General features: G+C 35.2%; 1 protein-coding gene across 2 annotated transcripts in view; it reads left to right on the top strand.

The window, feature by feature from the left end:
• CRISPLD1 (cysteine rich secretory protein LCCL domain containing 1) overlaps positions 1–23461 on the top strand; it is a 41324-nt gene extending 17863 nt beyond the window's left edge. Inside the window, exons 3-15 of one of the 2 annotated variants that reach the window (XM_003800047.3) lie at positions 5108–5226; positions 5554–5686; positions 6630–6745; positions 7666–7766; positions 9398–9538; positions 10003–10063; positions 10174–10240; positions 10432–10562; positions 12351–12394; positions 12479–12551; positions 17363–17438; positions 20271–20401; positions 22361–23461. In XM_003800047.3, the coding sequence (XP_003800095.1) occupies positions 5108–5226; positions 5554–5686; positions 6630–6745; positions 7666–7766; positions 9398–9538; positions 10003–10063; positions 10174–10240; positions 10432–10562; positions 12351–12394; positions 12479–12551; positions 17363–17438; positions 20271–20401; positions 22361–22412 (1245 nt within the window). In that variant the 3' untranslated portion in view covers positions 22413–23461. Of the gene's footprint in view, positions 1–5107; positions 5227–5553; positions 5687–6629; positions 6746–7665; positions 7767–9397; positions 9539–10002; positions 10064–10173; positions 10241–10431; positions 10563–12350; positions 12395–12478; positions 12552–17362; positions 17439–20270; positions 20402–22360 lie in introns of those variants that run through there. The other variant, XM_023519230.1, reaches the window with a different exon arrangement.
• The last annotated feature ends 1342 nt before the right edge of the window (positions 23462–24803 follow it).

Below are 24803 nucleotides of genomic sequence, written 5' to 3' on the forward strand. Positions count from 1 at the left end.
AATTTTCAAGTTACGTAAATCTGGAAAGAACTATAAATTTACTGTTGTCAAGAAGATATATTTGAAAATACCTAATCCTTTTTAAGAGAGAAAACTATTCTCATAAAGTATCAAAGAGAAAGAAAAACAATGTGACTGATGACTGTTTCTTCCTGATGTGCTGAGATGCATTTACTAGTAAGCGGGCAGTATTAACTCTACTAAAACCTGCTATATCCTTGGTTTCCAACTATCTATCTATTTTACTACACAAGATTTCCAGCTATCTATTAGATATCCTTTTACTAGGAGAGCAGGTATTCCGTTAAGAGTGTGAATTGTGTATGCTTATTCACTTTTCACAAAGGATAGTAGTCAATTTAATTTTCATACATCTAGCTCATTTCTGCAAGTACAATATTTTGCTAAAATTACTATATGTTATATTTCTAGGTTTACTTTTGAGAGTCCTATGTCAAGATGTACAGTTTCTCACACACACACACAAACACTTGAAAGGAGAAGGACTCTATGTTAAAACCAGCTTACAGTTTACCACTGGACACAGAGAGCATCAATAGTGTTCTGTGTGTTTCTTTTAGTAATAAAACTTCATCGAAGACTTTACTGTGTTCTAAGAAGGAAGAACCTACAGATGTAGTCAGAAAATAGAGCTGTTTTTATTTCTGCGCACCTCAAATACTCATTTTATAAAGAAATGGTAATTTCAGTGTGGTTTGGCTTTAAATTGGTGCTGGGTGAATAGTTCAGAGGGGGGAAAAAAGTACCTTTGGCCATCTTGATTTCATTTGCAAACCTAAATTTAAATAGAAAAGTATAGAAACAAACCTACATTTAAATGGGATGGGTATTCTTGAAGGACTTAAAACCTGAAATATTACGTTGTAGCGTAAAAATATATGCACTATATTGTTGTTATATTCTGATAATATTTCTCCCAGGACAGCTGTATTTTCTGTTTCTTTTTTGTTTGTTTTTAGAATCTTCCTGCTTTTTATTACTGAACTTGACCTAAGAATCTATGCTTGAGTAGATTTTTTGAATAGATAATTAATTTTAAAATTGTCATTAATTAACATTTATTAAATATTGACAAAGAACTAAATTTTAGTTGCGTGCCCCGTGCTTCATTTCTTAAATTAAAACGTATGCCCTTATTTTAGCAATATGATAGTTTATTCAGTATGTTTTCCCCTATTTTAATGGATTAAACAAAAATATTAAATCATATCTTAAACAGATTTTATCCATGGTATATGTTCAGCAATTGAATTCAAGTCCTTGAAGTGATCCCAATTAACCTTCTATTTGAGCTGACACATCTGAGTGATAGGTTTTTATTCCAGTTTCTACACAACAGAGATATAAACAAATGTAAAATTTACCAGATTTGTGAATTCAGAACTAGTTATATATATGCTTGCTAAAAAGGATCTATTTTCAATTTTATAGGAAAAACTGACCTCTAAGATTGTAGACTCTCATGTAAAAGAAAAGTAAATTTACCTTGAGTAAGGGGAGGGCTTTTCTGAGAGCTTAGCTGGTTGGTGCTCAATTAAGGTCTCTCCCATTTGTCCTAGTCTGAGATGCCATCATCTGAGGGCCTGTAGACTCAAGTCTCCCACCTGGCCTGGGCTAGGAGCACTCAGACCACCAGAGCACCTTCTGTGTGTCTGTCTCTGTGCGGTCTCTCTGCATTATCTTTCTGGCAACCTCTTCAGGATAACTGGATCTTAACTTATTGGCTCAGGTCTGTCAAGATGAATCTTAAAAAAGGAAATAGGAGAAGTATTATTTCCTAACCTAGCCCCAGGAAATTTCACTGCCTTGATCCTATTAGATGAGAGTCACTATCCAACTATCACTGTAGGAGGGAGGAGGGAATTCAGCTCTGCCTTTGGTAGAAAGGGTATTTTAAACCATCGCATGCCGCGGTTTCAAGGCAATGCTTTTAGCCATCTAGGAACTGTTTGTATTTTTTCCCCTGGATCCTGGGTACTCTGAATATGAGGTTGTTAGATTAGTGAAGTTTCACTGTGCATGTGACTAAAGTACTACGCGAGAATCTGATTTTTAGGATTAAAGAAAAGAATTTCTTTTTCTCTTAAGGACACCTTGCTTTCCAGGGAACTCCAACCCTCTTACTTCTGAGAGATGTATCGTTATTTCTCTGACTTTCTAGATACAAAAGAAAATCAACATTTTGCTCAAATTGTTTCTCACATAATTTTTCTTTGAATATTATAATAAGGACCACAACTTAAGTTATATCTTTGTATAATAAATACAATATAATTACAAAATTAGCTTGAACTTAAGTAATAAAGTTAATATTCCCATAATTAGCAAATAAAGGATTAACTGATAAACATTTATTTATATCATTCTTTTCTGATGTCTGTCATAAAACTGAACATTTTGAGGATTTGACATTAATTCACAGAAGAATTAAGGATTTTATGACAATCACCTGTTCTTGCTGCTGTTAGGTTTTTGGCTGCATTTCAATACACTTTATTTTGGCATTTTTGCTGGATAAAAATGATGCATCATAATGTAAATATGCTTATTCTAATTTTGTATGAATTTTACTCTGTGACTTTGAAAACATGATTTTTCATATTTCAGATCCACAATGGAATAGGGAAGAATGTTTATTTATGAAAGATTAAATGAATAGATGAAGAAACTTCTCTTCACCAAACATTTTTTTCTTGTCTTTTTCTTCTTAGTGTCTTTTCTTTTTGGCCTGTAGTTTTACAGTTTTCTTCCATTCTTTAAAAATCAAAGCAAGTGAACAAATTCTCTCTAGATCCTGGCTTTTTTTTTTTTTTTTTTTTGCAGTTTTTGGCTGGGGCTGGGTTTGAACCCGCCACCTCGGGCCGGCACCCTGCTCCTTTGAGCCACAGGCGCCGCCCTATCCTGGTATCTTATTATACCTTCAGCCCTACCTGTCTTTCTCCTGTCTTCCTGTTGAGTCAGTAACCCATACTTGCCTTGTCCGCCTTTTCTTTCCATCTGCTTATTAGCCTTCGGTGTTCTGATGTCTCCAGCTGTCATGGACTGGAAACTGCTCTTGATCATGAATTAGTACTAAGCAAATGTCATCATTCTCTGTGGCATTTGACCTCCTTGCACATTCTCTACTCCTGAAATTTCTTACCTGACTACTTTCTCTTAGTTTTCCTTTAACTTGTGTGGTTCGATATTTCCTGAGTTCTTACTCAATCTCTCTTTTTTTTCCCCTTCTATTTTTATAACCCCAGAATTTTCTGTGTATTCCTCTTTTCATTCTATATCACATTCCTAAAGGAATCAATCTCTGGGTGAAAAACTTCCAAATTCTTGTCTTCAGAGCATAATTTTTTCTCTGGAACCCTAATCGTATCTACTTGACATACCTGCCTTCTTACAACACCCCTGAAATGTGCATAGGAATATATAAACACACCCTTCTATGCCGACATTCTGTTTTTCTGTTTCCTTTTTTCTGATTTGGTAACATTATCAGTCTTCACCTTTACTTTGCCTCACAACCTACCTCTAGTCATCAACTTCTAGGAATTTAAATTTCCTAAATATTTTACCTGGCGCTCTTCTCTAACCTCACTGCTATCACTTCTGGTTGTGTTCTCAAGTTACATTACCAGGTCCGTCTTCCCACCCTCTAACATGCCCAGAGTGCTGTAATGTAGAGCGAAGATTGAGCCCAGGTCTACCTGATTCTGTGTTTCTGCCATCACAGTTACTAGACTGCCTGTTTTTCAGATTAATATCAGGTCAAGAACTAAAGCTGGACTTGAAAGATTGATTCAGTAATCACTGAACTGAAATAATTTATTCAGTAATTTAAATTATTTCTTTATAAATTATTTTAAAATCATTTTATGCTATGTGTAAGACATTTATATTTATAGAATCAGATTCATTAATCATCTATATATTCAACAAGCATTTTTTAATTATCTTGTTCATATGACAGGTACCAGCATAAGTTAAGTAACCCCTCACACAATTCAGTCTCAAAAAAGACAGATGTGTAAACAAATACCTACATTGCAGCGGAGTAGGTGCTAAACAAAGCGATGTAACAAAGCTGTAAGAGCCCTGAGAGGGGAATTGCATACTTGTAGGAGAATTGAAAGGTGTCACGGAGGAAGGGTTTTATAAAGCTGGATTTTGAAGAGAAGTAAAGGCCTGTGTGACAAATAATTGAGAGGAGGATGTTTAGACAGAGGAAACAATGCCAGCCAGAGCAGGACTCGCATGTTTAATGCTAGAGACAGTGGGACCAAGCGTCTTGGACTTTATGTATGGAGGAATTGGTTGACTGTGTTTAGATAGAGGAAACACGTAAGTACATTGTGTTCACTTAGGTAATTCTTTCATTTTTATTTCTTTTATTTTTATTTTGAGGAGGTTGCCCTCAGAAGAGTGCCATGGTATCACAGCTCACAGCAACCTCAAACTCTTAGGATTAAGCAATTCTTTTGCCTCACCCTCCCAAGTAGCTGGAACTACAGGTACCCGCCACAACGCCCGGAAGTTGTCATTGTTGTTTAGCTGGCCCGGGCTGGGTTCAAACCCATCAGCCTCAGTGCGTGTGGCTGGCCCTATAACCACTGTGCTACAGGGGGCTGAGCCTCACTTAGGTAATTCTAAACACGTGTGAGGCAAATTGGAAAAGCAAGAGATGGAGGCCAGGATATCGATCTAGAGCAGTGGTTCTCAACCTGTGGGTTGTGACCTCTCTGTAATAATGAAAATACATCCTGCATATCAGATATTTACATTACGATTCATACCAGTAGCAAAATTACAGTTATGAAGTAGCAACAAAAATAATTTTATGGTTGGGGGTCACCACAACATGTGGAACTGTAAAAGTGTTGTGGCCTTAGTTGGAAATAGGAAGGTTGAGAACCACTGATTTAGAGGTTGGTGCAAAAATCTAGGTAACTTTTGAGTCTGGTAAGAACCCAGACTAAGATGTTGACTTTGCAAAGAAGTGAGAAGGAAAAAAACGCTTAAGAACTGATCAACAATGTATTGTGAATAAAGGTCTAAATTCTATGTATGCACATTGTATTTTTCTTTTAAACTATAGACATGGGATGTAGAGCTTGAAAGATCTGCAGAATCCTGGGCTGAGACGTGTGTGTGGGAACATGGACCAGCAGGCTTGCTTCCGTCAATCGGACAGAACTTGGGAGCACACTGGGGAAGGTATCTTCAAGTGCAGCTTTTTGTTTCTGGAAACAGTGTTTGAAATGAAAGATTATTAATTAATTATTGCAAACTTTTAAAAGCTTGGTGCCCAAAAGAAAAACAGTTATGAGACAGATAACAAAAACTCCCAGAGTCCTCAGAAATTTTTATTTAGTTTTATTTGAAATCACTGATATATTAGTAATGTAATAAGCATAAATATTTAAGGTTAGTAACGTTTACAAAAATGAATTTCTTCCAAACTTTACTGCTCTATTTTGCAGTATTTTGTTTGACATTTCCTCTAACTTAGTTTGCTTTTTGTGGTTATTTTCTTTCTAATAGATACAGGCCCCCAACATTTCATGTACAAGCATGGTATGATGAAGTAAGAGACTTTAGCTACCCATATGAACATGAGTGCAACCCCTACTGTCCATTCAGGTGTTCCGGACCTGTCTGCACACATTATACACAGGTATGTTTGGGGTGTATCTACACCATTCCTCCAAATTAAGTTTGTGCAATTATGGGGGGACTTAGGTTACTGAACTTGCATCTTTCTTATGTCATTTGATATGATTATTTAAAAACAACACATGGTTATTGACTAAACAGAATAGGCTTACAAATTTCTACAAACAATAATAGTAATTAAAAGCCCAAACAGTTACTTAAAAAGACATATTTCAAGTATTTTCCATATGAAACATTTGTAATATGCCCCCAATAAATGTGTATGGAGAGATCTATTGTCTTTAAAGTCAAAGTTTTATTCCAAAGAATAAAAACACAGTTTCATTTGCCAATGATATTCAATCCTTACGTGTAGGCAGCATTTTTTTTTAATATTTAGTGTTCACATTTGGTATGCTTTAAACTAAATCAAACAACTAAAGGCTAGGTCAGTTCAGCCTAACACTGAACTGAGTTTGCAGAATTTCTGTACCCTGTCACCAGTGAATGTGAAGCAGATGTATCAATCTGTGTGCTTTTACATGTGACGGGATTAAGATCAGCATTAACTTCCTAATAACCATTGCCCAATGCAAAGATTGTGTTATATGAGGAATTTGAACTCTGAAATTTTTCCTCTAGTATGTTTAGAAAGTGACATTCTGTTCCTTTGTAGGGCAAGTGTCTTCATAGGAACATTATTTTGACATTTAGGTTTATGACGATATAACTTTTGAATATTATAATAAATTTGTGTTTGAAAATGCTTGCATTTTATAGCCACTTACAATTATTTATCTATAGAGGTCTTTCTTAAGTTGAATTAGGCACTACGCAAAGTCTCAGGAAAAAATACCCTTTTGATATTGATTGAATGTTGGGTTTTCAAGTTCAGATTTTATACATTTTTCTGTTTTATTTCATCTCAACTTGCTTTTTCTGAGTCTGTCTTTTCTCTAATGTAGGTGGTGTGGGCAACAAGTAGCAGAATAGGCTGTGCCATAAATTTGTGTCATAACATGAACATCTGGGGTCAGATATGGCCCAAAGCTGTCTACTTGGTGTGCAATTACTCTCCAAAGTAAGTAGACAAAACACTGTGTTCGGATATAAATTTTTCTTAACATGAAAGTAATTTTATATTTCTGATGCTGTCCCATTTTCAGTGTGTGTTATTGAGGAAAGTGTATTATTTTAATTCAGTTTATTTAATATGGAAACAGTTATAGTTACCTGATACGTAAAGTCAATGCTTAAAGGAAACAAGAAATTTGAAAATATGATTTTTATGAAGAAGGGAATTATATTTTTATAGTTTTACTCATTACAGTATACTATTCCATAAATATTTAATAATTTAGATTTATTAGAGATTGGCCACTATTAAATAACTGAGAAATGTATTTTCATCTGTGTAAAGACCGTTTGAGTGATTACATTTGAAACATTACACACTCAGAGTCAAATTTAAATATAAGATCTGTATAGTCTCATCTGTCACCCTGGGTACAGTGTTGGGGCATCAATTCGATTTTTAGTAGAGATGGGTTCTCTGTCTTGCTCAGGCTGGTCTTGAACTCCTGAGCTCAAGCCATCTGCACACTTCAGCTTCCTAGAGTGCTGGGATTACAGACATGAGCCATCGCACCCAGCCAGATCTGTTTTTATTGAAACAAGTGGCGTGACGGTGAATAGATAGCAGAGTTTGGTTTTCTACAGAAGTTTGATTTTCTAATTTTTGACTACATACGTAGCAAAGTACTTCGAAATTTTTCAAAAGAATGAGACAGCAATTTAAACTTAAACCCAGTAACCAAAAAGACTCTATATTAAAGAAATAAATGTCTTAAATCTCTATACAAAAGTAATTACTTGAATATTGGAATATAGTGATATGTTGCAATATCTTATAAATGGTGCTGTTAGACTGCCCCTCGACATTTAGGTTTGGGAGGATGCAACCCTTGAGTTTATAGTAAATTTCTCAATCATCTCTTGAAGGGGAAACTGGTGGGGTCACGCCCCTTACAAACATGGACGACCCTGTTCTGCTTGCCCACCTAGTTTTGGAGGGGGCTGTAGAGAGAATCTGTGCTACAAGGGTAAGTGCTGTGATGTTTTAACATTCACTGAATTTGTGTTTTAATACAGCGTCTGCATTACTTGTGTTAAAAAAGCCAAAGTGCACTTAATTATTACATGAAAAGTTTCCAGAACTTTATTTCAAATATTTTGAAAAAAACTTCCAGAAATATGTGTATTATGGAGTCTTACTATACTGATACAAGTTTAAGAGAAAGTTTCATTATTTCAGATAACTACTTCTAATTCTCCTTTGACCCCAGACTGACAAGTATACAGATACTGTTAAAAGTCACCTTGTTCTATTGTTGACTAGAGTTATTTCCATAACTGGAATTGTTTTTGAAGGACTTAGCAAGTTATTTTTAGCACTTTAAAAGTTTTTGCCAAAATCCCCCTTTGTATATCTTATTGAACCATGCTCAACGCATTTTACTGATTCCACATTTCTATCTACAGACAATGTGATTTTTCATGCTAAAATAACAAAAAATATATGCTAATAATGTAAAACTACTATAAAAGTAGTGCTATCACATTCATTTGATAACTTGAAAAGTACATAATGTATGGTGTCTGTAGCAGATGAAGATAAATCGTATATAACAGAAGTTGAAAAGTCATACTCTGGGGCATTGAAGTGAACATTTTACAGCCACGTACTTTTTCCTTAATGATTATTAAATGAGCAAACATGTAGACTGAATGTATTAGAAAATATTTGAAAAATTGCAGCCCTTTTCAGTGCTCATAATGAGATGCGTCTCTTTTTTCCCTAATAACTAAATGCTAAATGAGCTATAACGTATGGACAGTTAGTTCTCATATGTGTCCCTCTGTTGTATAAGGGGTTTTGAAATTCTTGGAAACATTTGCACATTGTTTATTATGTCAGTGTCTCCCCCTAAAGCCTCCAGTCTGTCTGCTCCTTTACCAATATTTTACTTAAAACTAACTTTCTTCTGTTTATGACTTTTCACTTCCTCTTTTTTTTCTGTGTTCTGAGACCTAGGACACATGAAAACACCTCTTTCCAAAGCGTGCCACTGTCAAGCCCTGGGTAAATCTGGGAAGAGAACTAAATTCAGAGTTTGGAGTTATTCTCCATGATCAAGTTTAAGTTTCTACACATTTGCATTTCCTTCTAAAAGAGAAAACCTTTCCATGGAAATGGATATTGTAGTAAATAACAAGCATGTCAATATTTCTATAGACCAAATTTCCATTTGGGTGAATTTTGAATATGATTCTTTGAAAATATTGAGAGAATCCAATTTTATTTGGGAAAACAAATGCAACGTTCCTAAACCCCGACTTTATTAGATCCCCATGTAGATTTCATAATGTTAATGTGTAAACAAAATACTGATAGTCTATTGAAACATAAGGAAATTTAGTTTAAAAGTGACTCCATTGAATATTAGCCAAAAACTAACACAAATGAAGCAGGGGCTCCAAGGCTGACGTGTACCCTTCTTTGGTTCTGATGCCGTACTTTAGATCACTGCCTTAGACCAAAACCTGTGCCAACAACAGTACCGATTTTTCTAGTTTTAAATGTGAAATGGGAATATCAAAGTGTATCATTATATGGTCATGTCTTCAAATATAACACGGCGTTAATATTTCTTAAATCCGTTTTCTCTAACAGAGGGGTCAGACAGGTATTATCCTCCACGGGAAGAAGAAACAAATGAAATTGAACGGCAGCAGACACAGGTCCACGACACCCACGTTCGGACGAGATCGGACGATAGTAACAGAAATGAAGTAATAAGCACACAGCAAATGTGTAAGACCTCTGCATTATTTATTTATTTTTGAGACAGAGTCTCACTTTCTTCCCCCTGGTAGGGTGTGGTGGCATCGTAGCTCACAACAACCTCAAACTCATGGGCTCAAGCAATCCTCTTGCCTCAGCCTCCTGAGTAATTGGGACTACAGGCGCCTGCCACAGTGGCCAGCTATTTTTTAGAGACAAGGTCTTGCTGTTTCTCAGGCTGGTCTCCAGCTCCTGAGCTCAGGCAATCCACCCGCTTCAGCCTCCCAGAGTGCTAGGATTACAGACGTGAGCATTGCAATTTTATATACATAAAAATTACATGGCATATCCCTCAAGATAATATTAATTTGAATATTTGTGGAATGGAATAAACTTGTCCCTGCAACATATATAACAAATTAGAGCATAACGAACTTAGAAAATTCATATTCTCTAAGTTATTTTGATGTTTTATTTCGTATTTTTCCTTTTAGCCCAAATTGTTTCCTGTGAAGTAAGATTAAGAGATCAGTGTAAAGGAACAACTTGCAATAGGTAATTTGTTTTATCATTCTGAAAATTAACTGACAAAACATAAGAAATATTTTTTATTTTATACTGACATTCAAATAAACTAAATTTTGTTTCCAATTGTATTCATTTAGGTATGAGTGTCCTGCTGGGTGTTTGGATAGTAAAGCTAAAGTTATTGGCAGTGTACATTATGAGATGGTAAGTATTATAAAAGTAATTATTTGGGATTATACTTGATTTTTTAAATGTGAACAGTAACAACTGTATTAGTATAGATATTTTGTTTAGAAATATCTTATGTCATTTAAACTCATATAATTGGTAAGTAACTGTGCCTTACGCAGAAGCCTAATATTTTAACATCCTTTTATCTCCTCCTTTTCTCCAAGCAATCCAGCATCTGCAGAGCTGCAATCCATTATGGTATAATAGACAATGATGGTGGTTGGGTAGATATCACGAGACAAGGAAGAAAACATTATTTCATCAAATCCAATAGAAATGGCGTTCAAACAATTGGGTAAGTACCCAGATGATCTTAAATGGTAATGATAAGCCATTCTTTAGAGGAAAGCCCAGAAGAATTTAAGAAAAGTCAGTGTTTTTCAAAGTTCATTTTAGCTACCTAATTTCCCTAGACAAAAAGAAGAAATAGCATCTGAATTCAAAGTTGAAACACTTTTGCTTATAATAGGCATGGGGATACTCCAGATTTCCAAGTTTAAGTAAGAAGTAGACGTGTGTATAAATTTACAGTTAATTCCCAATGTAAAGCAATGCAGTTTTTAACTGTGACAGACCCATACCCCACGAAAGGTTAGTTTGCATGTTCTCCCTGCCCTGTTGAGGGAAAATGGCTTATTTCATGCAATGGTAACTTTGTTGAATTACTGTTAAATGTAATAATGTTAAAGTACATTAGTGGGTAAAAAAGCATTTTGAAAAATTCTCTAAATACGTAATATGCTGTCCGTCATCTTTTTGTTATCCATTTAAGTGTAATTTAACTCAAAAACATTGGTTATCTTTTCAAATGTTTCTCATATTCAGTATACTAAATACCTTATTCTGTAACACTGAATTTTATATGTACTCTGTAGAAAGTAGAAAGATACTGGCATTTAAAATGTTTTTGTAGTGCCTCTTCTAAGGAAAGCAACAAACATTATGGAACCTCAGGCAGAATGCCTTTCCTTAAGCTATATGAGATACTCTCTTTTCTTTGTGACTATACAATCGCATGAACTTCACAGTGGGGTTAAGTATATAAACAATTAAAAACTCTTGAAAATTGGTGGATTGACTTCCTGTGTATACAGTTTGTTCAAAGGTTTGATGTGGGTTTTCAGCCATTAACAATAATTCTCTTTTGGTAAAGGTTTAACATTAAATTTGAGGCTAACAGAAATAAATGATTGTTGAAATGTTAGAGCTTCAGTCCTGAACTAACGTTCAGAATGTTTAAGTACCATCATAAGTACACCTTACCTTTTGTGATAGATAGATTTTTTTTTTTTTTGCTGAAAATATGGGCCAAACCAATGACTATTTTGACATATGAGGGATACCTAATCCTATATTTCTGTTTTTTAATAATGCATATAATGAGGAGAAGGTCATTCTTGTATTATAGACAATTTACTAGGTTCTAGAAATGAATAATGCATACTTCCTAAGGTACTTATTATTTTGTAGTTTTTTACAACATTGCTTTGTATTTACTATTGTGAAGGATCAAATAGTTTGATTCTGTGGAGATGGGGACCTAGTATTTGAGAGTTTTAATTTTGATAGTAAACAAATACACAGGGTGGCTGTAAAGTTCATATGTAATTTTACATATATATGATTGTAAGATCTATAGAATATGTATTGCTTTATCCTATTATCTATAATTTTTTGAAATTAATAAAAACAAGAGAACAGCCTCTGATATTAAGAATAGTATCGATTTGGTTCATACACGAATGTTTTATGAATTTAGCATAAAATTTTACTGATATATTCTGATATCATTACTTATGTAGTTATTATTTTTTATTTCATTTTTATTTTCCAAAGTAAGGCAAAGTTTATTGAGGAAAAGTAAGATAGGCTTACAGAGTAAGGAAGTTTACCAAGCAGGATATGTTCCCCACAGACAGTGATGAACAGGTCTCCATGGCCAGGGCAGTAGGCAAAGAGCTCCTATGTGGCTATTTTAATAAAAATATGTTTTTAAATGAAGTATGCGTAGACATAAAATACCAGAAATTATGCTCACGATGATGCCTATAAGAAAATGATGGACATTTCTTGTTCTCTTCAGCAAATACCAGTCTGCTAATTCCTTCACAGTCTCTAAAGTAACAGGTTAGTACATTTTCATCTTATTTTCTTAACACCAGTATGGCATGTTATCACTTTCACTTACTGTTTTGTGTTTTATTTCCCCAGTTCAAGCTGTGACTTGTGAAACAACTGTGGAACAGCTCTGTCCGTTTCATAAGCCTGCTTCACATTGCCCAAGGTAATGCTTTCTAGATTTTGTCTCTCTCTCTCTGTCTTTTTTGTTTAAACCATTGAACATATATGGGCTTCAGCACTGTGATAATTGTTTCTGGGTGAATTTCTTGCATCTCTGAGATTCAAAGGATGTGTAATCCTGCCCTGCGAAGCAAGAGGAATCAATGGACTATCTCAGCCCCATGGACTCCCGGCTCACCTAATATGTTTTCTAATGCAAAATCACTTTCTCTTAGTCCATAATATCAGGGTGTATGACTGTCATCTGTGTGTTTACCTGTGTGCTTCAGAGACCTGTCTTAGTCTGCTTGGGCTTCTGTAACAAAATCCCTGGGACTTGGTTGGTGTAACATAAATTTATTTCTTACAATTCTGGACTCTGGCAAGTTCAAGTCATGGTGCTGGCAGACGGGGTTCCTGGGGTGGGCTGTCTTCTTGGTTTGGAGATGGACATCTTTTCTTTGTGTCTTCACATGGTTGAGGAGAGAATTCGCTCCTTTGTATCTCTTCTTATACTAATCCCATCCCATTAGTATCATCCTAGGATACTAACCCTATTGAATAAAGCACCTATCCTTATGTCCTCTTTTAACTATAATTACCTTGATAAAGGCTGTCTCCAAATTCAGTCATATTGGGGATAGGGACTTGAACATGTGAAGTTTGAAGGAAGGAAACATTCAATCCATAGAAAATTCTTAAGAAAGAAACTGTTATCATAATTTTTGACCCTATTATTGAGTTCCTAATTTAGATCAATCTGATTGTATTATATAAGTTTAAAAAAACACACATCTTCTTCTTTTTAATTTTTGTTTTGTATATTCTCTTTTAGAAAGTTATATTGGGATTCATCTATTATAAATAATGAGAAAAAATAATTTATTTTTCTCTGCCAAGCTGTGATGAACACTGTTAGAAGTATTATGGCCATAAACCATACTTAGTATGCAGGGAAAGGGAGCATGTCCCTATACAACCAGTCTTAGTTCTATCCAGCGAACTTCTAAAAACTAGTAATGAAGCTTAAGAGTTATAATTTGACAAACTATGTTTGCTAAAAAATTGAAGGAGCTTAATTTTTATGGAGTTTATTTTCTTTAGGAAGACTACTTACCCTTTTAAAACTAATGCAGTAGTTCACTTAACGAATGAGTTTGGAACCTTCTTAGCAGAAGACTGTGTTATTGATTTAACAAGGGCATGCTTTTCTACCAGTAAGTAGAGAAATATAAAGGAATAGGTAACTTGTTTATTTTAAAAAACATAATCTTACCTAATCTTTTGTTTCTTCACTAATGTGAGATTAGTATTGTAAAATATGGTCAGCTAACTAGATGTATGTTGATTTGAGAATGTTGAAATAACTCAACATGTGTCTTTACCAAATTGAGCAGATTACAAAGTGGGTGGAATAATTTGAGGATCCCTTACTGTGTGAGGTTTATCCTATACTTCTTTACCACCTGACCACGAATGAATTATATGCAAAATATTTTTATTATAAAAATTATAATTTCCATTTACTAGGCCTTCATTAATTATGTCCTTATAAGGCTTACAAGTTAGATTAAATCATGGTTTGTTTTGTAATCTTAGAAAAATTTGTAGAATTTTTTTTTCAAATTTCTCAAGCCAGTATACTTATAGATTATATTTTTATAGAAAGAAAAAAATGTATTGTTAAGCGAAGCTGATAAGTTTTCATCACAATATATGTAAAAAGCAGGAGTTTTAGAATTATGTGTTTATAAATATTTATTCAATACCTACATTATACCAGTATTATGCTAGGGCCTGTGTTAGCCATGTAAATAGGTTTAGGAGAATCAAGTGTGGATCATCTCTGTGGAGCATCCCTGCATTAAGCCTTCCTGAACTAAACGCACAATCGTGATCATTTTGTATCTATAAAACAATCTGCATCAGTGGTGTTCCAAAAGGGTAAAGTTATTCAAGTAAAATATTGATATACAAGATTTGTGTTTCTTGGCTTATTCTGGGAGGGGGACATCAAATAAAAAAGGAAAATGATATAAATTTTTAAAAATTAGTCTTTAGCTTTTACTATCACCAGTATAATAAAGCCATAGAAATAATAATTTATACCTAATTTTGATCTTAAGTAGTCTGGACAGTTCACCTCCTTTTTTTTTTTTTTTATTTCAGAGACTAGTAAAATCAACGTTTGTATTTTCTTCATATAAAATTTTTGATAGTTTCATTTCATAAATTATTTATCTTTGGTAACTTTCTGGAGAAAATGGATAAAATCAAATGAATTGAAGGAAATTAGTTCAAGAAAAGCTTGAGGAAACAAGATTTACCTGCATAGTGATGTCCCTGAGACGTTTTATTACTGGCAGAACAACCCAAAATAAACCATTACTTAATATCATAACCTTGTAGAAATTGTGTGTTTGTGTGTGTATGTTTCATAGGAAATCTTATCCTGTTGTACATATATCTATAAACAATTAGGTTTTTAAAATCCATTGAATGCGCAAGATGTAAAAGTAGGTATCATTAAAAGATGTCAGCCGTTTTATTCAAAGCTTATAGGCACATTGAAAGTGCTGAATGTTTACTAGACCACCCCCTATCAGGGGTCCTCAAACTACGGCCCGTGGGCCACAGAGGACATTTATCTGGCCTGCCGGTGTTTTTGCCACCATTGCCTGTCCTGCTTAGCAGCTGACTCGTTCCGGGGCCCGCAGTCCAGCCCTCCAAAGGTCTGAGGGACAGTGAACTGGCCCCCTGTTTATAAAGTTTGAGGACCCCTGCCCTACTTGCTCAGTAGTTTGTAACAAGCTGTCAAAAATAGAGATTACAAGCCAAACCTCCCCAAGTCTTTGTTTTACCTGAACTTCTCTAAGTAGAAACTAAATCAACTTGGAACTACTGACCTTGGCTTTCTGTAAACCAAGTGCTAAATGTGGGCCAGGTGGAGTTTGCACAGCATGGTCCTAAGGGCGGAGCAGATAGTTTTACAGTCACAAGGCTGGCAGTGAATGCCCAGCAGTTTTCAAATAAGATGAGATCATTTTCCAGTCAGAGGGGACAGACACCCTTCCCCCAGCAGAAACCCCAGACGGCATCTTTTTTAACAATCAACCCTTTAATTCAAAGTTATGAAAACTCAGATTCATTTATTACTTATTTTTAAATGCTTCTGGTTTAGATGTTGTGTGATATGTATGTGTGTGTATATGTATATATATATATACTAGAGTGTACAATGTTATACACATTTTATAAATAATAACTAGCTGTTTCTTACAAACTATTTTAAGAAATCTCCGCTTCATTTGGCCAGGGTAGTTCCATGGAAGTGTTTTTAGGATGCTTTTGGGAAAGTCACTGATGCATCTTCCACCAGTGTTTTTCACATAGTTGTTATGTTGAAAGTCTTGTTTTCTATGTACAGTGAATTCTGTTTTTTTCAGTTTTAGTTTATATTTCCTTTTAGTGCACGGGTGTGTGTGCCTGTGTTTGAATGAGCCCATTGGTTTTTTTAAAAGTGCCGTTTGATAGTTTTTAAACTCTGGCAAATGATTTTTTTAAATATCATGTGACTGATTGAACATTGATTATGCTTAAATTAAAAAAAAAAACTTTTGGAAATTACTTTTAACTGAGCTAAGCCAATGAGATCAGGAAGGCAGTAGGATTTCCGGAGGAATAGCATTCCCTGTAGGGAAGAAGATAAGCGCAGGGCTTGGGGCCAGGATCTTATTGTGTGTGTCTGAGGAAGAATCATTAGGCCAATATGTCTGGAGCAGGGTGAGGAAGTAGAGAAGGAGGATATATAGTCAGGTGACGAGGGGACAGAAGGTACAGGGCCTCTGGACCGTTCTAAGGGTCTGTGATTTATTTTGTATGAGATGTAAACCCACTGGAGTTTTTGAAGCAAAGTAATTACATGTTTAATTTGTATGTTTGAATATATGTGTAGAAAATAGGTTGGGGAGGGCCAACTTAGAAGCAGAGAGATCATAGGGAAGCCCATTGCAGTAACTCAGACAGAAGGTGACGGAGTCTAGAGTTTCCATGACTGAGGCACTTAGGGGTTGTTCTGATCCTGGGTATGTTTAATGTGTAGCCAGTGGAAATTGCTGACGGTTTGAATGTGAGGTGTGAGATGAAGAGACAGACCCAGGGTAGAAGAAAGGATTTGGGCCTCAGCACATGGAATCATGGAAGCGCCATTTATTGCAGTGAGAAGCCTACAGACAAAACAGATTTGGGGACTAGGCGATGAGATTAAATTGTGGTTTCATGCATGCTAAGCTCAAGATGTTGATTAGGTCTAAGTGGGCATGTTGAATATGCAATAGGGTATACAAATTTGGAGTGAAGAGAAATCCCAAGTGGAGATGCAAATTTGAAAATCAAAAGTTTACAGCTGATAATTGAAATGATGAAATTGGATTAGATAGCAAAGATGTGAACATAGAGAAGAGAAACTGAAATGTCTCCAAGTTATCTGTTTACTAAATTCTGCAGACACTTTGGGTACTGAACTCAACTCCCAAATACACAGAGATGCTTCATGACGTTTCTTTCTGCTTTAAATCCCTACACTAGAAAGCTTCCTAGCTAAACTTAAAACAAATTGCATTTGTGCCAGGAGATGGAAGTAAATAAAGTAAACAGAAGCAATAGTGTCTGCTGCCTGGTTTGTACAATTCAAGGAGAAAAAAAATTAGTAGGGTTTAGAATGTTGAGTTTACTTTTGTGTCTGCGTGTCTATGGTTTTACTAATACCAAAGACTGAAGTCACGATCCTAACATGTATTTTTTTTTTTTTTTCAGAGTATACTGCCCTCGTAACTGTATGCAGGCAAATCCACATTATGCTCGTGTGATTGGAACTCGGATTTACTCTGACGTAAGTATGCTAATTTATACGGCTCTCAGTATTCCTTGTCTGCACACACATTTAAATGTAAAGATATGCACTGATACCCAGAACAAGAAACTAGGCTATGTTGATCCACATGTTCTCAGAAGAGCTAATCATCAACATCCCTCAAAAATAATTCCGGTTGAGATGAGTATGAGTAGCAGCTACAAGGACACAGAGATGAGAGTGACTGAGCTGCACGTGGGCCTAGAAAACAGCTCTGCTTGTCTCTGAGAGGCTGAGAGTTGGATTTACGAGGGGCTGCACCAAGTCATTCTGAAGGACAGAGGAGTCCAGCTCTCCAGGGGTAAAGAGGCTGGAAGTGCACTTTAGGTTTTATGTGGCAGACATTTAGAAACCATTCAAGATTTCTAAGCCAGAGAAAGACAAAAACAAATTTAGGAATTACCCTCTTGATCTCTTGACGCACACATTCAGTAGAACGCTAAGGGAATTTGATAATGTAAAGAAGTATGAAATATATACCGCATCACCTATTCCTCTTGGTGACCTCATTTAGGCCCTTTTTTTTTTTTTCGGTTTAGCTTTAACTTTGAAATTATTTTCATTCTAAACCTCTGTCAAGCTCAAGGTTTACATCTATCTGTAGCCTATCAGTGTCTTGCTGTATCTTGTAGCTCTCACGTTTGTACTTAGATTTGTCCTGCGTCTGTTTGAGATCCTTCCTCCCTCTCTGCCTCCCTCCCTCCCTCCCTGCCTCTGGCCCTCTCTCCCTTTCTCATTTTCTCTCTCTATTCCTTCCTACCATCCTCTTCTTCCTCTTCTTTCTCTTCTTTGTCTTTCTTCTTCTCTCTTTCCATTTCTAATTGTACATTCTACTGATTTGAACCTTTATAGTTTACTTCAGACTAAGTTAATTTCTGCATTTATTAAAATGTACTACTCTTTCCACAGATAATTCTTTCTTTCCATCATATTAATTCTCACCAAGTGTGGGTATGAAAAGAAAATGTCTTCTGACCTTTGAACTCAAATAGGAATGCCTGCTGACTGCATAGTTGTAGGCAAAACAATAGTCTCAAAACACTTTAAATGCTTGGATTTAGTGAATGTTATATCTAAGCACTTTTTGCCTTGGGAAAAAATGCTGATAATACCCTTTTAACAGAACACAATAAAAACTGTGTACAGAATTATTTTTAATTCAATCTGTTATGAACCGTTTTGGAAGCAAATATTAATTCATTGTGGACTTTAAATGGTGAATAAAGGACCTCCTCAGAGTAAAGATACAGGCTTTAGATCTATGGCATTTCATGATATAGCAAAAACATGAAAAGGATTAAACAGCTTGGCATTCAGGCTCTCTGATCTGATAAATACTGACTGATGCTGTCGAGTTCACAGAGCAGTAATAAAGCAAGGTCATGTAAGATGTACATGCTATGTGAACTTAAAAAAGCAAAGTAAATCAGCCACATATGCATAGAGGTAAGAAAAGAACAAACCAGTGATATCAGAAAAGACCCATGAGGATATGAGGTAGATTGCTTTTCACTGAGACAGTTCAAGTATTTGCTTTTGGGGGATGTCTTCAGGCTATACTCAGCTATTGAAAACTTTTAGTTCAACATTGGATTAAAGCAAATATAAAGATCTTTTTAATGTTAAGTCCCCGCTCTTTGGGAGGCTGAGGCAAGAGAATTGCTTGAGCCCAAGAGGTTGCTGTGAGCTAGGATGCCACGGCACTGTACTGAGGTTGACAAAATGAGACTGTCTCAAAAAAAAAAAAAAAAAAGAAATGGTTTGACTTTTAGAAGTCAGTTTCAAAAATGTGAAAGTATTAGACCTGACCTTAAACAATAATTTTTTCCCATAGAAATCATAGTCAACCCAAATTATATGACTGGCAAAATATAATTTCAGGACATCCCCTGTTAACTTTATGAAAAAGCCTTCAAACCAGGGTGTTAGGCTCTGCAAATTTAGGTAGAAGTTATAATCGTTCTTCATTTTTTAGGGCAATTCTTTTAGGCAAAATTGCTCTGCATAGATTATATTATTTAATAGGAAGTAACTGCCCATTTAATATGTATCAGTATTTTAGGGGAAAAGGACCATTGACATGTACAGAACTCATGTACACTAGTACATACAGAACTAATACTGAATTTGTATCCGGAAAACTAAGCATAAATGAGACATAAATAATCTGCCCTGTCAACATTTGGCCATGGTGACTCCTGTGTGAACTAGCAAAGGCTGAAATTTACAGAGTGACGAGTGGGACCTGGAAGATGTAGAAGGCTTTGATTTGCCTTTTTCTTGCTTTGACGCTCTTTTTTTTTTTCTTTTTATTTTCTATTAAATGATAGCTGTGTACATTAATGCAATCATGGGGTACAGTGTGGTGTTTTCATATACAATTTGAAATATTTTCATCAAACTGGTTAACATAGCCTTCATGTCATTTTCTTAGTTATTGTGTTAAGACGTTTATACTCTACTTTTAGAAAGATTCACTTCTACCCTTGTAAGGCAAACCATAGAGGTGATCCCTCCAGTCAGCCTACAGTTTACACTGGACAGGTAAAGGTCAAAAAACATATAAAAAAATAAAAAGAAAAGGGAAAGGTCTTATCATTGCAGCCCCCCTCAAGGTCTGCCTTCTGCGGTTCTCAGAATGAGCCTTGCGTTTTGACTTTTGAATCATTCCTTTATGTTCACGTTATCCTGTAGCTGCTCAGTGGATGTCAATAAAGAGACACATTTCGGTGACTTTAGTCCAAAAGAAGAATGGGCTTGGCACGTCCTGCGGGGATTTCCTAACGGCGATTTTGTTCCTTGCCTCCTTAGCTGTCCAGTATCTGCAGAGCCGCAGTCCACGCTGGGGTGGTCCGAAATCATGGTGGTTACGTTGATGTTATGCCTGTGGACAAAAGAAAGACTTATATTGCTTCTTTTCAGAATGGAATCTTCTCAGAAAGGTAAACACAGAACAAAACATGTATAGGTGGATGTATTTTTCACGTACCACCCATCTCTTCATATACCATCCCCTCTTCTCTCTCTGATTGCTTTACAGTGGACCCGTTTCACTGTAAGGAGGTTCAGGGTGAAGGGGCAGAGCCTGTAGGTTTCCTTAGCACACTTCAGTAAACAGGCTTCCAGGGATGGGAGAAGCTGTAGTCCCAGAGGTGCCTGTCTCCTGCGAGCTTGTAAAAATCAACAGGAAAATCGGATTACAAGTCAGAACCACTCTTTGTTAATTGATCTTATAATTAGGAAATTTCTTTCATCCTCTTTCGGATTTTCTAGATTAGTTTTTATGTTTCATTCTTTCTAGGTGAGCAAGACACGGAATATTTCTCTAATCCAGTTATCTGACAAAGTATTTGAGAAGAACAATGAGTCTGATTTTTCCTAGAACCAAGTTCTCTTTCTGATTTGACTTTGGATGCCTAGTATGATATAAGTGAACTCTTTCAGGTCATCTCATGCTATGTAGCCGACTAGAGTTATGTATTTGAGTCACGGGAGAAAATTCATGTCACCCACTTCATGAAGTAATAATAAACAAGAGAAATGGACCTTTGGTGGTTTTTTCAAAATCATTACTACTTATGGAAGTAATATTAAGTTCCATTTATTTGTATAGATATGGAAACTTGTAGGTATTTTCCTGGGTTCTGCAAAATTGCTATTGGAAGGTTAGCATTTTTAGTAATTTCTCTAAAGGATAGCCCCAGATATACCATGCAGGGTAACTGGAGTGCCTTCTGCATAATCATCTGGGTATCCTCATAAGACAAATCTGTATTTTGCTTGTCTCTGAGCTGCTGAGAATTCTTGAGATGAGACTCTATCAAGGGGCCATTGGTGAGGAGGTGATTTCTCTACACCCTGGCTCACAGCTTCCGTACACTGACATGATACATAAAACAAACCCTTGAGTTACACAATCTGATAGGCAATTTTACCAGCTAAATTGAGTGGTAGGGTTTCATTTACCTGTCATATTTCTTAAATTTATTTTAAAACATAAAATCATAGATGATAACCTAATAAAACAAAGAATAATATTAACTCAGCTCCATCAACAACCCTTTAACATCAGTTCTATAAATGCTAACATTATATGCAAAAATGTAAAAACTTTAAAAGTTTACAATTGATGGGAATTAATAATGATTAATGGCACTATTAATGTGTTAACTTTAGGACTTTAAAGAAAATATTCTTTGATCGATGTTGCCAAATAAAATAGAAACAATTTAATAAAAAGTAGAATTTACAGCTGTGCATTACTTTATACTTCTGTTTTAAAGTACCTCCAAAATGAGGTCAAATGCTGTGTGTGTGCTTATTTGTTCATTTCAGCGAAGAAATTCTTAGGTCCATTCAGACTTGACCTTTACATTTCCTGTCATTTTTCTTGAAATTATTAAGGGTATTAATTTATATGATAGCAATGTAATTTAAATTTTGTCAAATGTAGGAAACCAAAATAAGCTGGACTCTGAAGCATTGCCAAAGTATCAGCAACCAGTTTAACTTGTAGCCATGCACATGACTCGTAAACCTTAGTCTCAGTATTCCCCAGGTACAAATGGAATCACAGCTGCCTTACTCTACATTATTAAAATCGAATAAGGTAAAATATAAAAATACCTAGAATCTGCCAAGTTTTGTAGAATCTACTGTTATTAGCACTGCACATCTTAAATGTATTTAGTAAACTCGCAATTCGGCATACAACCCAGATTTAAGGAATTATGTCATCTTCAACCAAGCTTTCCAGTAGCAATAAATTAGGGCAGCCTAAGAAAGCTGACCATCTGGATTCATAGTCAGAGAACTGCTCTTTTCACTGTCACAAGAAAGCATGATTTTTTGGAAAAATAATTTGTGAAGATGACATCAATGTATTTTTGCATTTTTTGCAGTTTACAGAATCCTCCAGGAGGAAAGGCATTCAGAGTATTTGCTGTTGTGTGAAATGGAACACTTGGAGGAGGATCATCAAGACTGTTCCAAATGCCATATTTCTGAAGTTTGTATAAAACTGTAACATTACTGTACAGAAGATAGCAACTATTTTCATCCCCCAAAAGTGCCAAATGCATATAAATCTTGACAACAGACAGTCTATAAAAAAAAACATGGGACATTAGCTTTGGGAAAAGTAATGAAAATGTAATGGTTTTAGAAATCCTGTGTTAAATATTGCTATATTTTCTTAGCAGTTATTTCTACAGTTAATTACATATTCATGATTGTTCTACATTTCATATACTATATGGTGCTTTATATATGCCACTAATGAAATGAATCTAAATATTGAATGTGAATGGCCCTCCGAAAATCATCTGGTGCATTTCTAGAGGTCAACTCTAAAGTTGAAAGAACTCTTATCTTCACATTTCCCTCAGTCCAGTGCTATGCCATTACCTAGTTCAAGTAATCTCAAACGATTTTCTACTTAATGCCTGTACAGTTTTTTCTTCTGTTTAGTCATATAGAATATTAAGTTCTGATATTGCACTTACTATTTTGTATAAAATCTTTTAATATCTGAATGAATCTGTTAAAATGTCTGATTCCTGGGGAATGGTCTTAAGTAGATGATGGACTAAAGTCAGAGTTAGTGGTGTGAAAACATTCCCACTGATCATATAGTAAATGTAGGGTCCAGGATGGGCAGCCAGAGCTTTCTGTGTATTGTTAAAATTGAGGTTGCAAATTTTCTTTTGTATCCTGGCAAATACTCCTGCAGGCCAGGAAGTATAATAATAAAAAGTTTAACAAAGACGGACTAATGTATCACATCACCATTGCCACTGATTCTCTTAATGGTAAATGGCCTTGTGTATAAATGTTGTCATATTATGGTACCTATAATGGTGATATATTTGTTTCTATGAAAAATGTATTGTGCTTTGATACTAAAAATCTGTAAAATGTTACTTTTGGTGATTTTTTTTTTCTGCTGGTAAATTTATCTTTTCCTATAAATATATCAAAATGAATCACGTTTCCAAGTATTATTTTCAGTTCCCTTTGCATCCTTATTTAAATTTAGAAGTCATTTTAAGATAAATGAGCAGAATTATTATAAACCTTCAAAATCAGACTTATTGAAATTAGTATAAATAATGTATTATCTGGTGTGCAAAAATCAACCTAATTAGGCATTTCTACGTGAAAGAGAAAACATTTTTATGATAGAAGTGTAGCAAGGGAGAATTTGAGTATAACGAGAAAGATGAATTTGTAAAGTATAAAGAAATCTGCAACATAAAGTGATTATAAAAGAATTGACAGGACAGATACTTCAAATATTTTTCACAAGTAAATAAGTAAGGAGATGAGCAGATGGAAGGGAGATAAATTTGTTTCGGGATCAGGAAGAGCAAGAGGGCCGCAATAAAACAGGAAAAGTGAAAAAAGAGGGGCTTACAGAAGTAGACACCAACATTTTATGCTCTTTATCAAAGATTGTCAGGACGGTAAGTGGCTCAAAATATTGATAATCAAAACAATGGTTTTATACATTACAGATTTTGTGGGGACATCTTTTCCAAAAGATACTTTACGACTTTCTTAAACAGTGAGACTTGACCCATACTCCCCTTACTCCTCCCACTAAGAGCAAAGCTCCATCCATCCCTCAGGATAGTGATCTCACCGTTGCTCCTAGTTAGGTCTCCGCATCACTTTCCTGTGCTCTTGGAGTGTCAGCTGGAGCCTCTCCACTGTGTCCTTCTCCATTTCTTTTCAATGCATCATTATTTTTTTTTTTCCGTCTGCTGGAATTACTCTCTTCCATCAGTTTCCATTTAAGTGAAAGAATTTAGGACACTTTATAATAATCTTTTCAAATTGTTTACCTATCTTGAAGGTGATAAGGTGTGGCTTTGGGTAAGTTGTTTTACCTTCCAGGCTTTAATTACCTTGCCTCTTAAATGAGACCAAAAATATCTCATAGTATTGCTCTAAGAAATGAGGCATTATGTATAATATACTTAAAGGAATATAAAACACATCATATGTCTTCAATAAATCATTATAATCATTATTTTTGTTGTTTTTTACTGTGGGGAAACTATGAATTTGTCATACTATGTTATGGATTCTTTGCTGCTTAACTAAATATGATATTCTTCAGGACTTTTCCTGGAATTCTTCCGGTGAGAATTTGACCATATTAAGTATTTAATTTGCCTTGTGTTACATAATAGTCTTTAAACTTAAGGATAAACTCTTACAATAATACTCTTATCTTTTACCCAAAAGTACAATTGTCTGTGATTATTTCCTTCTTGCATTCTACAAATGTTGAGTCAATATTGTTGACTGAAAATTTAAACAGTTTCTAATTTAATTCTT

This window comes from Otolemur garnettii, unplaced genomic scaffold, assembly GCF_000181295.1.
Source record: "Otolemur garnettii isolate 467f Iridium unplaced genomic scaffold, OtoGar3 scaffold00163, whole genome shotgun sequence".
NCBI lineage: Eukaryota > Metazoa > Chordata > Mammalia > Primates > Galagidae > Otolemur > Otolemur garnettii.